Source organism: Bombus flavifrons, chromosome 9, assembly GCF_040668555.2.
Source record: "Bombus flavifrons isolate JBK064 chromosome 9, iyBomFlav1_principal, whole genome shotgun sequence".
NCBI classification, from domain to species: domain Eukaryota; kingdom Metazoa; phylum Arthropoda; class Insecta; order Hymenoptera; family Apidae; genus Bombus; species Bombus flavifrons.
The window spans coordinates 4,780,230-4,797,934 of NC_138450.1; the positions used below are offsets into that span (position 1 = coordinate 4,780,230).

The 17,705-nt window shown below is 30.4% G+C and overlaps 1 protein-coding gene across 1 annotated transcript in view; it reads left to right on the top strand.

The window, feature by feature from the left end:
* mAChR-B (muscarinic acetylcholine receptor) overlaps positions 1 to 17,705 on the top strand; it is a 56,967-nt gene that overhangs the window by 11,019 nt on the left and 28,243 nt on the right. Inside the window, exon 2 of the mRNA XM_069119483.1 lies at positions 3,289 to 3,469. Within this exon, the coding sequence (XP_068975584.1) occupies positions 3,372 to 3,469 (98 nt within the window). The 5' untranslated portion in view covers positions 3,289 to 3,371. The remainder of the gene's footprint in view (positions 1 to 3,288; positions 3,470 to 17,705) is intronic.

Here is a 17,705-nt window from a genome sequence, read left to right on the forward strand (position 1 = left end):
AGAGTGAATCGTAACTGTGTGGAGACAAGAACTGCCGGTTGCAAATTGTTTGAAATTCGTAGACGGAAAGACAAAAACGGGCAGGAACAATCAGGAGGAAAAAACCGGAGGAATTGTTCGTGGATTTTCAAGCTGGTCCAAAGCTCTGCTTAGCTGTTCGTATCATTTGAAAAAGCAATAAATTCGAAACGAATTACCCACAATGCTATCGGAACGCGATCGTTGCCTGATTCGTTGGTTCAATTGTTCAGAATGATTCGTCACGTACGTATAGGATTCGACGTTCGCATGCTGTATGCTCCGCTTGTCCATGGGATAGACTTCGTGCGTAACTTCCCAGATATTCTGAATAACATTTTAATCCGTTGATCAATATTCTGTGAGAAAATTTAACGCGTCAACAATATTGGTTATACATGTACTATTAATTTTCTATAAAATTGATGATATAAGCTGCACAAAATACTTGTACATACGAGATAATCATTTTTAATTTTTGTTACTTTCACTTTTATTCTACTTAATATCGATGTGAATATAAAAAAAAAAAGATTTCTCTTCGTTATTAAGTTATTACATACATAGTATAAGTCAATATTTTTCGGATAATAATTAAAGGCAATTAAATAACATTCATTTTATACGAATATGAAGCTTGAAATCAACTGAATTTAATAAGATGGATGAATGGTTAATTATTTCAAAATAGCAGATAGTACTATTACAGAGAACGGAAAATAGAATTCGATTTTGAATGCACTTCTTGTGTGAGTCTAAACTAGGCCGCAGTGCAGTAGAAGCTTCTCGCAGTATTACCACTGCTTTTGGAGAAAATGAGTATACTTCGTGAATGAACAATTCGACGTTGCTTCGGAAAATGTCATGTTAATGATAAAGATCTGTAAAATGAACTCCATAGTAGTTGCCTTAAAAGTGTGATTATAAAAACAGTGTCATATACAAATTAAAATTGTAATTGAATATGCCAAAATATGGCAAAATTAAATCTTCATTCCAAAAAAATTATTATTAATATTTTGTAATCCTTAACAGGTTTTACACAATATTTTTTCTGAAAATTAGAAAAGCAGTGAACACAAAGGAATATGGTATAGAATCGCAACAAACCAAAAATATTCGAAATAATACTGTGAGCCATTTTAATAATTGTATATATTATAAATGTAAATATTTTAAATAAAATATGCAACAATTTCCTATAGATTTCTTTAGCTTAATATCCTCAGGGAGGAAGAAGAGTTGTTCCTGACTGATTTTAATTTGACTTGCTCGACCACTGGTTCGCGGTTTATGACTTTATATCATTAAGCTACATATTCCCCGAAATTTCCGACTTGTCAGGCTCTTCTCACTTTCCGTAGTCGAGGTCTTCTCCCCGTTCCATTTTCATTATCTCTCGTCCGTTTCACATCGGCTGCACACAGAGGCACGACATGTACCACGAAAACTCGTTTGACCCTGCGCCCAAACACCGCAGCTACGATCTGCAAGGATGAGAAGAAAAAATATTTGTATCGTTCACTCGCATCCGGACGAACGTGACGTGTGCACAGATAAGACGTGCGGTTAGATTCTGGTCTACGATATTTCTGCTGTTTGACTAGTGCAAAATGAAGCATGGAATATTGAGGGTTGAAAGATGAGGGAACGAGGGATAAGAAAATATATGCTCCTTTAAAAGTCGAATGTTACCGAAAAAAAACCTTTAAGGAAATAACGCGATATGATAGAATTCTAGTCACAATAGAATTATCCGATCTGACACAGACAAACGCGCTGCGATATATCTGCGATCTTTATACATCAAAAAAAAAAAAAAAAAAAAAAGAGACGTGAATATTAAGAGCGAAAGTAAAGCGTAATAAAATTAAATTGGATTGTTAATTGAGAATTTTTATATGAAAAATCTGTAAAAATCAAATGTTTTATGAGAAAAGCAAGTTTTAATACATTTAATAGAGTCATCGTATATATCTTCTTGTACATTTACTTTTATTTGTTTTCATCACAAGCAATCAATATTGTAATCTGAAAATAGGCAGTATTACTATAATAATCCAATGTACATACCAGAGCTAATTTATGTGTATATAGTCAAGTTAGAGCGAAAACAGGAAAGCAAAAATTTCGTTAAAATGCTATGTATTCGAAGGAGTACTTACGAGATCGCATTGAATAAAAGTGGCCGAAGTAATTTATGTTATTTTTCTATGTATTATAATTTCGTGTTCAAGTATAATTCAGAATGTTATGCTGTGCAATACGTTTTTTTTTTTTTTAATGAATGGCAGCAAATTACGAAGGTCAAGTGAATCAAATACACAATCGTTGCGTGTTGCATGAAATTCGGTTTATTCTATTGCGAAAAGAAAACAATTGCATGATGTAGGGCTGTTTGTAAAAACTCTTTTTTCTTAATACATTCTAGTATACTAATTCTTTGTTTATTAACGTATCTTACGTATCTGTTTTTTGTACAATATTTTCCGAAGTATATTCTGATATTTTCTATCACTGTAACATTTTTTCGTATGGAGGAATTAAAGTAATTCATAGTTTACGTACAAACGTTGGAATCTTTCTAAAAATTGTTACCTTAATTTACTCATTCTTCTTGCAATATGGGATCCAAATTTTATGCCTTTGGTAAATTGTTAAGTCGAACAACCTTCAATTCTCAAACATCTCTTTCGACATAAATGAATATCAATTTAAACGAAGATCAATAACAAAGGGATCTCAACAACATTCGTAAATGAATTCACTTCAATTGGGTGTCCTTATCTGGTTTATATACTAGCTCTTGGAGACGAGCCGTCGGTGAAAGAGGTATTTCTCCCTAGTATTTGACAAGATTCCAATTAGCATGACCTATTACAGTACTATTCATAATCGTTCCATCATTTTGTCATCAAGCACATTATTTTTTACTATGTGATATTAAGATACGATTTGTATATGTAAATATGTAAATATGTAAGAAACACCTGTTTTCAGTAGTATAGATAAAGAATAAATCAAACCATTTAAACTTTGAAATAATGCTGTATCTTTATTTGCTATCCTTCGCAAATTGTATGTACCTTCTATTCATATTTGCAGTTACAAATATTCTTTATCTGTATTTTAATATCAAATGATCGAAAATCTTTACTCTCTCGCAAATCATTATTATTAAACTGAAAATCTAAGTCCCATACTTGGGTGAAATTATTTAAATTTGAAAATGTAATAGATTACTACAAGAACGAATTATGTTCTTTTCAGAATGCTCAGGAGATGATTGGGTATTAAGGTGAAGGTGTCAGTGGTTCTGGAAGTTACTGCCACCGTAATTTTTGCCTAGTGAAATGGAGATAAATGGAACAGACAGCAGCCTAAACGGCACTGAAGCTAATCGCACTACTTCTCCAGTCTTCATTATCAGCACGCGTTATATGACACAATGGTGAGTATATTTATACCTTTACAGCATATACATATAATTTTTAACTGATGATGTATTAGAAATACGTAAAGTTGTTAGTAAGATTCTGTAATATTTCCATGAAAATATATAAGTCTAACCTTATAATTTTTAACGTAATCGAAGTCTATTAAAACATTTATGGTCATGTATTACTTGAGAGCGAAATCAATGAGAGAGAATTAATCCATTAATAGTTGAATAGAATTTCGAATTAATCGCGATCACTTTGAAAGTCGACCTCATCGTGGCTTCAAAATCTTTCCTCCTAAGATGTCAGACAAAATAGAAAAGAGATAGGAGCAAACTTTAGGAAACCGATACATCAAACACTGAACTTAGATACTTAACTTGTCAATGTGCACGAAAGTTTTTCAGTTAATAAAGAAATGACAATACGTATAAGATTAAAAACATAGAACGTGGAAAAGATATTCCATGCATCAATGTTTGTTTGAAAAAACAATTATACGTGGAATGACTAACATTTAAATACATTTACTTAATATTAATATTGAAAACATTTAATAGTTTTTGTTATTTCGAAGATGAAACTAACAAAAATCAGATGGAATTCTAAAAAGCTGCTCTTTTAAACCTCAGATTTCTTTTTAAACGTTAAATTGTAACTACTTACAGAATTCTGTACATACACAAAGTGAAAAGATGTTATTTATAATATGTTATGGAAGGGATTAACTATGAAAAGTTGAAGAACATTTTTAACTTTCTAGTGAAAATTTAAATACCGTTTATCTGCAAAAATTTCAGAAAAAGGTATAAAATAAATTATGAACAATCTCAAGTGTATTTTGTTTTCGATTCGTGCAAATATTACGGTCTTTTTTATTTCCATTGGTAAGTATTAAAACATGGACTATCGTGAAAATCAACACGCTCGGGTGGCAATCACATTCATAATTCATAATACTCAAACAATGTCGATCATCACAAATAAATTGTAACAAATTTTCATCTTGAAACCTAGAAAAAACTGAGAAAACCCTCTCTGCTCATTTAAAATTTCGCTTCAATCTGTAAGCTAATATACACAATGATTCGTAAGTTTTCTAGAAATATGATAAAAATTTCAAGACAAGTATGTATGGTTTTCAAGATTTTGACAGTATCCTAAGTCTTAAATCCTTTGACAGTATTATAAATCAAAGAAATTTCCTCAACATAAAATAGCTATCTATATTTTCGTTTCTCACGATAACAACAATAATATTCTAGGCATGAAGAGAACATTTACTAATATTATAATCAGCTGCAAAGTGAAACTTCTTGCATCAAGTATTACCGATGTGTATTTATGGAATAATCACCTTTGGTGAATTACTTCGCTCACTAGTAAGTATTCAGGCTGTGCTTGGTACACGCGAAATATTCGAACTGTTTCGCTTAAGGATATGAAGTTACGAAGCAATTTAGCAAGAGGTACGGGGCATTTATAAATCCGCTCTGTAATGGGTAGGAAAGAAATGTTGACCTACATTTTCCTTAACATTAAGCCATACGATTATAATACTTCACCAAACACTTTGTCGATTAAAAAATATCCGGATGTTCTATTTATCAATGCATATATGTATCAATTTTGTTAAATTCAGTTTGATAATAATAAATATATCACGAATTACTTCCTTCTTCAAATAATAACTTGTAACTTTTCTAGAAATATGATAAAAATAAAAAAATTCAATATATAAGTTAATTCAAGATAAGTTCGTATGGTTTGCAAGTTGATCTAATAATTCAATGTTGTTTGTATTTTTGATATATCAATCGTTTAAAATCTTCAACTTCTTTAATCATTTTTTGAAGACAAATAAAACAAATTTATTGTTTCGATATTACACGAAAGTTCTTCTCACAACACTCACACTCTTTCTGATTATCGAAACAAAGGACACGAGATTGAGACATAAAAATTCAAAGATCTCATTTAAAATTAATTACAAACTTTAAACTCTTAATTCTCCAAGAAAATATTGAAATGCAGAATATCGTGACCTCTCTAAGCTAATACACAACTTTAATTATTAACCAGACTTTTACTTTTACCGTGAAATACGTTTTTCCACCGTTGTGTTACAGACAGAATGATTGACAGAATGATGACGGAATACAATTGCATGTAACAGTTTTATATTCACACGATTTTGCATTCTACGTTCGCCTGGTTCGAACGGATGGTTTTTCGAATTTCAAGTGGCCGCGTTGGTCGTAATCTATCGGTCGTTGTTTCCACAAATGCTCATTATTGAAGAGTAATGGCATCATGTGGTTTCTCTCGTGCAGCCGATATTGGTTGTCTGCGGGCATGCTTAGGAAACACCAAGGTTGGAGGAAATGAACTTTCGCGGCGGACCAAAAGGAAGACAAAAATTTCTTGAGGGACTTGTTCCTTTTCGAGACCATTGTTCTTCTGGTTGTGTTTAATGAGTACTGCTGTGTATGCGGTAAATGGGTATTCGTTTGTGTCTTGTAGCTGTTAAAAGACTTCTAGAACTGGAGATGCATCGTTTTTGATATGAAAGTAATATATCTCAGAAAATGCGTACCTCCTCTAATAGCATTATGCATTTCGAAATAAGAACGAATGAAATATACATTTTTATTGTCAATTAATTTAATTTTATAGCCTTTGCTCTTGGAAATGTTAATGACTATTTGACAATTTAATTTGCGGAAATTTTAATAATTATGAAATAACTGTTATCTGAATCTATCATAAAATAATTGTTCCAATAAAACAATTAGTAGTAAAATTGCTAGTATTTTTTTAGTAAAAATCATAGTTATGCGAGAACAGAAAAATTTGTTGGCAGATAATTGTCCAAGGTAAAGTGATATTTTAGAAACAAAATTTAGATTGAATGTGCGTATGAGTTATTCAAATGTATCAATTTTTAACTATAACATACATTGTTGAGTAATTTCGACTACGTTTTTGAAAGATAGCCCATGTGCAATTAAAACTACGATACTTGACATTAAATTTCAGTAATAGCGTTATAACGGCATTATATTATTTTTCGCAAATAAAAGATACGATTGATACTTTAAAAAATCTCTTCGCCGTAATTGATTTTGTTTCAACTTCCAATTACCTGTCTTAATAAATGTAAAATTTAGCTTCAATCTCATTTATTACTACTAAAAACATTATGTAATGATTGTGTACCTCTAACTCTATCACCTTACTATAGAATAATTAGGTTACAGGCAATTCATTTAAAACTGAATCTGCTCTCTACCATTTTTTTACGACATGAAACAATATTCCTCGATTAAATTGACCAAAAGAATAAATATCATAAAACATGTAAATATAATTATTGTGAAAGCGTCGTTTCAAAAACTAAATATACATCAAATTGAATAATTACATTCATGTTACGAATATTATTAAGCTAAGCTTATTATTATCGATAGATATCAGGTTGTGCGAAGTAAAATATAAAATAATAACTCTTCTTTCTTCTGTATTTTTAAAAAATTTATAATGATACTATAGAACAAGCTTGAATATCAAAATTCTCGTATAAATATTAACACATACAGGGTGAGCAAGTTTAAAATTTTGCACCAGAGATTCGCTTTGTCAGTTGGCTGTGGTCTGATACGACACATATACGGGTGAATTGCAAACAGATACCTACAACGAACGTTCGTTTCAAAGGACGGCCTCTGCGTTTTCCGATAATGCAAGCGGTGTACCTGTGAAAGGCAATTACTATCGAGAACAATTTCTTTTAAAGGGGATGCCTGGCCAGAATATTTTCTCCTCGTTTTTTCCTCTTTTCTAATAAATAATCGATACTAAGCAAGGAATAGAAATAGTATAGCTTTCAAAGTTATCCGTGTAAAACTATTTTCCTCTTTTATTAATCTATATAACGTATATAATTATAGCGAAGGAATTTCAAATTTATATGGTTACATATAATATATTTACTATATGTTGCCACGTTTGAACGAATAAATACTATTTTTAATCAGCCTTTTATTTCCTTGACCGAGATAGCTTAAACATATCGGAACTTTTCTGGAGCGAATATTTCAAATGAAAGATTGTATTTCAGTTAATATGAGCGACTAAGCGAAATTGTATCCGACGAACTTCAGGAAAATTGTATCGCAGCGCTTGTATTGCTGCTGCAACTTATTGTACGTGTACAATATGGTTATAATGTTTTCGTTTACTTTTTGCACGTAATCAAGGGGAAAAATACGTTGGGCAGTAAAAGTGTTTCGTACCGAATGAAATTCTCCTTCTTCCTTTCTTATTCTATGTCTGTTGAATTACAATGTTTCAGATTGGGGAAACTTTCTAACGGAATGCAGATTTAACTTTTGATTTTTCAGGGATGCTTTAATATTTAATATTTTTCTTTAAACACCGTAAAAGTTGTTAATATGTATATTTTGCTGGAACGTTCCAAGTGATTTGGAATTATGTAGTTCTGTACAAAATTTTTCATCGACTGCAACAGAACAATAAATTAAATGAGATTTTCATGTGATATCATTCAAGCACAACAGTAACAATTAATGCGTAATCTCCGTGGGAATTCCCTAAATGCGGATTATTATTACATAATACCATAATACCGCACGCTTAATATTTCCAATACAAAGCGAAGATCCAACTATTGTAATATTACAATATTGCACCATATCGACAGCTTTAATAAAATTAGATTTATAATACGTAATTTTTCTTTCTTCTGGTGACACTCCTTTTAATTTCTCTTCAAGATTTCTATTTCTATTCAATACGTTTAACGTAAACTCGAGCGAGGCTCAAATTTCTTAATAAACCTATCTTTATTTGTAACTAATTAACTGCAAAAGTAACTAATTTAATTGTTACAATATTAAAGACCCGTATGGGAATTTTCGTGGAACTGTTATGTAATTTTTAAATCAACATCCGTTGTTCGAACATGCCCGCACGTACCAGCGAAATATTTATCTGAGGCTATCGATTTAAAAAACATATACGTACATCGTTTCATTTTAACAATTAAAATATGAATTATCAATTACGAATCGAGTATTACACACGATAGATTATAAACAAGTTTTAGTTAAAATATAAAATATCGCAGTACAGAAACTGTTCTCACGTTGTATGAGTTAAAAAGAAAGATCTATAGAATTATATGTTATAGTCGTTATAGTAACTCACGATTTGCGTTTGAAGTACTATTTAATTTTCAGTAGCAAATGAGATTTAAGCAATCAGCGGTTTCAATATATTCTTTCTCATTCGCAACTGATTTTATCTGGATTATTTCTTGAAATTATCTATTATATGCGGTAAGATCAATGAAACACGTATTCCATTCCAATTAATCTTGTAATCCAACCTGTAATTTCATTCTTATTAAAGTGTATAGAAAAAAATAGAATTTCCTATAATCACATGTACTAAAATATAAAATGATAACTCGTCCTTTTCATACATCTACTGCATTCTTAAGTTTTCTTATTGCATTCTTAATTCGGGTACGATAAAAATGTCTTTACAATTTTGTTATATTCACTGAAAAACATTTTATAGAATAAGGAGATCAGAAAATAACAAAGTTCTTAGTTCGAAGAACGTCATTATTAACTTATCTGATTGACCATATCAAATATGCGAATTCACGCTTGTATACGGCTATTTCTCGATTCTTCTAGTCTATAATTTCGATCTGCTTGTATTTCAAGCATCAACTGCTTCTGAATACTGTATTATTAGCAACAAATCAACTGTTTGCATGATCCTTAAAGGTATATGATTTAATCTCAATATAAGAATGTTTTACGAGCGTTTGAGGCATGCTGTGGTTAACGGAACGAGACTTATCGGCTACCCTTATTGAAAATTAATTTGTAATATCATTAAAATTATTTGAGAAAGAAAGATAAGATGACTAAAAATCACGCGTCAATTTAGATAGTATTTTAAGAAATATTACCAGTTAGTCAAGACAAAGAACAGGAAAATTAGCGTTTCAAATGAAAGTAATGTTGTAGCATTGTAAGCAGAATTGTTTGTCACTTGACTTAAATAGAAATAGTAAAGAGAATGAACAAATAGGTAGCTCGTGATTTAAGAGATACAGAGAAACCTTAGCCACCTTGTTTCTTCAGAGAAACAGACAGGATCTATTTTTGAAACTTATCCTTACTTGCGACGAAAAGTCGATCTTGGTTCAATGATTCGATAAAGAACATGCAAACCACATGCCAAATTCGCCGGTTCATCAACAAAAAATGATAATGCCTACTCCTTGTTTACAGAACTTACTGATTACCTCTTCTTACGACTTAGGACTATTATTAGAGCGCAATCATATCATAAACGATTATATAAAATATGTGTGGAGATAGTAACAATAAAATAATTTGTTATTGTAGAACAAGTGAAAACATTAATCCTTATGAACGATAGCGAATGATTCCTGGGAATAAAGTACAAAATTTTATTACATTGTCTTTGTGTAATATCTAGATAATTATTTGAAGAATTATAAAAGCAACATTCGAAGAATCTTTTAGTTCTAGAACAGAACATTTTTATCAATCTGAAATAATAAAACTAGTTAATCACTGGCGAAAGGAATATGGAATATCATATGGAAACTACCTTAGTTACATATATATTGCTTTGAAGAAATTATCCGTATATGTGTGTGTTATGAAAGTTTTGTTCCAGGAAATGACATCTCATACGCATGAACCTCGTCTAATTAAAAGCATCACATATCAGTATCACAATATCATGAAGTATCACAACTATACGCATGTAGAAATTACACAACTTCTTTTAATTCACAATATTTATATAAACTAATTATATGCTTGTTAAACAAAATTTATCAGACTGCACCAGTTTGTAATATTAACATTCGTAGAATATTCTTTATGTCACTTTACACTCACTATTGATTCAGACAAACAATCTTTCTCAAACGTGCTCTATACATCACTAAAATTATGTATTGCTCTTTTGCCATAATTTGGAAACGAAACAGTATCTGTTACAAACTTGACTTCCTTCGAGTTTTGTTTTCCAACTTCGATAAAAGTATAATTCAATATTACAAACGAGCAAGAATTCAGAGCTAGCTTTGATGAGAAAGAAATGTTTCAAGAACGAGTAGAGCAATGGGGAAAGTAGGCGTGACAGTGAGCTGGCATCGAACAAAACTAATCTGGGGCAAATTGCACCCTTGACCTAGCCACGTTAATTCGCGTATCCCGTAGAGCTAAGGTTATATGAACGAACTGGTGAGTTTCGGTTGATGGGGCCAGTTGTTTGAGTGCGTGGGTACATGCTTGTGCTGGCGTAGTAATTTCGTAAAAAGAAGAATCCATGTCGTGCAACAGAAACGAAACACGCGAGCTACGCTCAACTCCTGATCGACTGATCGGACACGCGATACTGTCGAAAAATTTCAAATATTTGCGTGAGTCTATCGATAAAATGGTCAAATAAATGTGTATCTAGCGTATTTGATAAGAATTTACGATATTGATCTATGTCATATCAAGAGTTACAGAAATTAATTTTTCGAAACATTTTCTTTAGATTATTGGTGACTATTCGCAAGAATAATCATTTAATTTTATGCTATTTTTTATTTTATTATACAATTATACACAAATAAAATGTATCGAATGTATAAAATGCTTCCAATATTGGAATATCCTCATTATTATAGTGGGATAATAGGTATTCTAATATTAACGTCCGGTAACGTACTGAATTGTAATTCAATTGATTGTTGAATTGTAATTAAATGTAAATCCTATACATTAATATACGTAGTCACAACGTAAGAAACTGAAATGTATAATTAATTAAAAATTGATTTCCATATACGATTGGAATATTAATTGGAAAAACAGTGTAAATAGAATACACATGGAATCGATTATTCCTCTTCGGATTTGTTGATTAAAACAATGTTCGTTTGTTAATGTAGATACGGTTTCATAAAAAAAAATTTAAATTAAGTTTTATTATAAAAAGATTAAAATATTAATTTTAATAATGATGTCAGTGACAGTAGTTATTAAATAGTAATTTTGCATATTTGATAACTCGTAGAATCATAATGTTAAGTTTTAAATATTTTTATATGTAAACGCAATGAATACTTTTCTCAAAGAATTTAAAGATACAATTACGTATTAAGAAAATTAATACCCTAGTTTCTAGAAAGTAGAAAAGGGTAATAAAAATAAAAGTACGATTTTTAAGTAACTATGCCTCAAGTAATTTGATACTACAAAGATTTGAGGAACCCTTGTTCAAGTCCAGGTCAAATACAGGGTAATGATAATGTCCTCGCCTTTTGGTATTGAAATCCTTTTTCAATAAAACTCTAAACTAATAGGGTAGACCAAGTCCTTTCATTCTTATCATATACAAAAGGCGCTCTTGAATACGGGTATTCGAACATTACCATCTTTTACAGATAACATTATTTGGTAGCGCTGCGTCATTTCTTTCACGACTTATTGAAATACGATAAAACCAAATACGTGTCCTTTGATGTGTATCATTTTCTGTTATCGTGAAAATGGGTTTCTGAACTTCCTTCTGAGTTTTATCTTTAGTATTTACAATATGAATATGCATATGCGCGCGTGCTACATTGACAGGAATTTTTTGTAACGAAAGTTTTACAAATCTTAGATAATTTATATATAGAACTAAATCACGGATAATATTTAATTGAAAAGAGTATGAGATTTATCTAAATTTAACGTATTATTATCGATAAAATATTAGAACTATATAAAGTTACTATCTTGAAAATATTTTATTCAATAAATTTATTATTGGATATATAAAATATTTATATAAACATAAGTAAATATAATTTTTTATATTAAGAATAACTAGTTTCTTTTGAAATAAAACTGTAAAAAGATTTGTTGTTACATAAAAAGGTTTACTATGTCAATCGTAGAAAATATTTGTTGAATGTACATATATTTATTAATAGTCGTACAATATTTGTTTCTTTCTCACAGATAGAAGAACTTTTATCTATCATATATAAAAATAATATAAACACAGTTTATACATCTATATACTATATTTACTACACTGTACAGTACATATTCTTATGTTTGAAGGCCGTGTATTCGGCACGCTCGTTTTCTAGAACGTATTTAGCGAAACATCTTTTTTATCGCTCTACGAGAGCTCCATTATGCTAGATCGTCAGATTTTCGTGCCCATTTCCCACCTCTTACATACTAATTCTCTCTTCAAACATTTTTTTTATAAGTCGGCTATCAGCAGTTTTTTCTATCTTTATCGACTATTTCATTATTCACAAATATTTCAGTTTTTAATGATCTGACGAAATAACTTAACCTACATTTGAATTTGGATTATAAAAATAAATTTCTAATTGATACGTTATACGGTGTGAGGACTATACTGACAACACTAAACACGCAAAAAATTTTGTTGCATATCAATAATTGGATAAAATCGATGAATTTCACTTTCCTCCACAAAACTCGAATAAAAGGATGAAAACTATCAGAATTAAGATTTTCAAACATACATGTTTTATTAAAGACATACAAGGTTGAAATATATAATATGCTAAACCTCAATGCGTTTATTTATCGTTCATAGAATCGTCGTTCTAGTCGTCACGAACTTGGAAAAATCTTTGCAATTCCAATGATCTGCATATCATCTGCATGCGACTAGCGACATGTAAGGTATAATATGATTTTCCTATTACTGAATGTGTGTTTCTCATGAAACTCGTTTCACCTTCCTTTGCGTAATTAAACTTCGTATGACACAATACAAGAGAACTTCCAGTGTAGGTACAAGCCACTGCAAAGTTATAAAAATTTGAATAATGGTTTATAAAATCTAACAAACTAAATATAGTAGGAAGCAGAGGGGAAGCAATCAATTTCTCAACTCCAAAAATTAAAATTTTAAACCTGATCTACTCTTTTGTTTCGTATTTTTCGTTGATCTCGTGCATTGAAGTACGCTGACCTATAAAAAGGATTATAAGGTTCAAATTATATTGGATATTTACATTTCGATAATAAAATAAATATATTAATCAACAATAAATAATGTTTTATAAATCTGAGTTCAGAGTTTTAAAATTTAAATGTATGTGGCATTTGGACGATAGTTCTTCATCAGGGGTTAAATTCATTAAAGTGTGATTATTCTGTTATTTGAGGATCGATTATCCAAATATGGCGTAATCTTTGCCCAATTTTATGAAATTATAATGAAATTTGATCTATGTAACATTATACGAATTTCTGTCATCAATATCATCGTTCTTATACATTCTGGCAATATATTTTTTAATTGAATAGATAAAATCGATAAAATTTAATTCATTTTCCTTATTATAGGTATTGCAATACTATAGGTTGTGAAATTAACATTGGAATTATAATTTTCAAAAATATATTCCAAATCTTCAGCTTTCAATTATTTCCATCAATCAATAACTCCATTTCTTCGATCTGTTATATTTTGATTTTAAATCCACTAACACTTCAGCTTTCTTATTTCCTAACCACCCATACATGACATAGTTTTACGCCTAAAACGGTCTTGAAGTTTTCATTGTTGATGTTTGAAATCAAGTCAAAGTCCCTGCAGCAATTCTTTTTAGAGTACCAGCGGTTGGCATTTAAAAGAATTCTGCAATATTGCAGCAACGACACGTTTAAACAATAAATGTTCCGTGAGACCGTCAACTGACAAGCCTGGCTCATTTCTCAATTGAGTGTCGAGAAGAAGGGATGGAGGTTAAAAAATGGAGCTGATGAAGCGGCGTAAACAGAACCATCAGCTATTTGACTCGCGAGCCTGTTCAAAAATTGAAACGCGGCCTGTAGTGTTTGAATGAATTGTGCTCGGCTGTCCAACGAGAGGAATCTGCTATTGTTCAGGTTGCATTTGCTCATGTGAATTCTGTTTTACGTTCGGCAACAATGGATATACTCAGGATCAAACATACAGCAGAATCATTTAGTTTACACGATATCAAAGCCACTGTGCGTTATTACAGCGTGTTAATCAGTTGCAACCACGGTTATACTATGGATGCGAAAGGGCGGAAGTGGATACAACGGGGGTTGTTTATTATATTTTAATTACTTCTACACGGTTGGATCGTATACTGTTTTCATTCTTTTTAATCTGACGTTAAAACGCGTTGACCGATTTGCGATGTTCGATTCAATATGGTTTAAGCGACTGAAATAATGCGTCGGAAAAGTAAAACGGGGACGTGGACGTTCTTCAAATAGTGATAGCGTTATGCTTTTGTTCTTTTACATGTGAACAATGTTCTATACGGTATATACGCACGTGTGCTTCGCGTTGTTCATTTCAGGCGCCGAATTATTACAAAAATACGAAATAATTGAAGAGTTAATATAATATACGTAATTTATATATTAGTTTTATTGACGCTAAAATTGGCAATATTTTTTGTATGTAGTAGATATATTTTTTATATTTTTGAAATGGTCAGTGAGCAAAGAATTTTATTTCGGATCGAACATAATTTGTGACGCTATGGATAATTAATAAAAGGTAATAGGATAATTAATAAAAAATTGTGGGTAATAACTCTGTCTTGTATATAATAAAGTATGTACAGTAGTTTACGTTAGTATGAAACTAATGAAAATTAAGGATTTCTTAATTAAATATTCTCTACTCTTAAACAGAATATCCTCAAGCATGTGGAAAATATGCACATTAGAGAATATGCATTTATCTATCTGATGATTTCAGTAGAATTTTAGTTGAGTACTTCATCAAAAAAGAGAATTCGATCAATTATACGAATAAGAGCAATAAACGTATATTTTCCCGCACAAAGGAATTAAAAAGTGATAAGCAAATACACATATACGTCAGCAATGAAAATTTTCCTATTTAGGTTTGAATTATATTCATCGTTAAACTGTATACTTTTTTATTAAATTGAGCATGAAGAGATAAACATGTCTTCTGAAAGAATAAAACAATATTGAAATACAATTTCAGTTGTATATTCATTACAAAACGTTTTTCATCAATATCGGAAATGAAAAAAAAATAAAATTTCAAAATAAAGGTTGTTTGTATTGCTAAATTTTTAAAAACTATTTTTAAAAAAATTCTATTTCAATAAATATTCGATATCATTTTAAAAATGCGTAGTTATAAGATTTCAATATAAAGTAATATCTACATTTTATTTATATTCTACGCAATTAAAACATATTTATGTTACATAAAATATGAAACTTGTACACACCCGTTTAATATAAAATATTATTTTTATATGAATAGTATTACGTAGAAGAAAAAGTCAGAATAATTCCACTGCATTATATGGATGTATATGTACGTCGCACATGCATATGACAAAGATAAAGCGAAGAAAAATAAGCACAGCACTGGAAACTGTGGTAGGCACATTGTGATGACATGGAGGATATTGATTTTCGAATTTTCATTGCGCCGTACAGAGAATAAAGGCAAAAATGCATTTTCTATGTTGAACCGAAGCGTATTGCTTTCAAATTGCGTACTCCAGTTGAGGTTCTCAGCATATGTGTTCGTATACATGTACGTATGCGCATACATTGTAAATATTTAATTTAACCACGATACGGGAAAAGCTTTATACATCAATTTTCTTACGTTGAACACGAAATATGATTTATGAAAAAGCAAAAACTTATACATATATACCTCTTTGCTCGACATAATACAGCAATTAAGATTGAAGTAAATCTCTATCTTTAATTATGTACTCTAAATATTTTAAATATTTAGTACATTTGGCTAAGATGAATTTTTTAATATCAACAAAGGAGATTATTTACACGAATCTGCTCTTGAGAGCCAAATTAATTCAAGTCCTCCTTCCTCGTTAATTAAGTTATACATATATATTATAAATGGTAATAAGTTAATAAGTAAGTAAATCATCTTTTCGTCTTAGCAGAATGTACTAACAGAATAATGGAGATTCGCGTTACCATCAAGTTGGAAGATATTTAGTGAAATGAACTACTTTAAGTAGAATACTCCCTTAGAGTCAGACATATGCACATTCTGTATCAATCATTTAGTAATTTTATTCAACTTCATTCTGTTTAATATTTTGTATTCAACCTGAAACAGCTAATTTTTCTGTACTCACTGAAAACTGTTTATTATTATTTTATTTAAAACAAAATAAAACATACATACGTAACGTAAAAACCTTTACCTTCACTCAAATTGACCTAAGTTCTCTGTAACAAGAAACAAAATAATTTTCGATATATATTGAAATTGTATTTATATACAAATACATGTAGTTCCTGTACGCTATTAACTTAGTGAAGATGGATAAGATTAATTAAAATTAAAAAGATTTTTTATTTACATTACGACATGAAGCAAAGTGTGAATGACCATGTACACATACCGAAAGATTATCTTGTACGTTACATAATTAATTATAGAATGTATGTTTTTGCGTTTGCTTTAATCTATCAAAAGCAACGAGAGCCAATGAAAGAAAATGCTCGTCCATAAGAAAGTAAGTTAATTAATTAATCTAAAAGAACATGAAAATTGAAGATAAAGATTGTTATTCCAACATAAAGTATAGACTACGCGTACTCTGAATCTTCTTTTCTGAGAAATTGACGAAATTCAATGACAGTGATGAGGTCAAGAAGCTGCTGAGCTTAGCAAGTTTCACAGTGCACACAATATGCATATACCTACGTATAATATATTCAGGTCCGAATAGAAAATCAAATGCTCGAAGAGTTTGCAAACTCTCTAGAACTCGTCACTAAGAATTTTGAAGAAAATACATTTCAGTGGATTCAAATACGTAGCAGGTTACCAGGGTTTATAGGAAACTATGAAAGGACAAAGATGATCCTCAGAATGATGTCTCGAGATAATAGAAGTGATAGGGGGAAAGTAAAAGAGAGAAATGACATGGTGCTAAACCTTAGACCGAGGAAAATAAAATTCTGCCGTGATTAGATTAAATGATCTGGTTGTCTGATTTAAGGCTGATTACGAATGTAGGATATTTGCACATTATAGAAATATGTTCTATAAATGTTACAACATACTCACAATCAAGTAATTTAAAAATTTCGTCAAAATAACTTCCGTAAAGTAAAAATA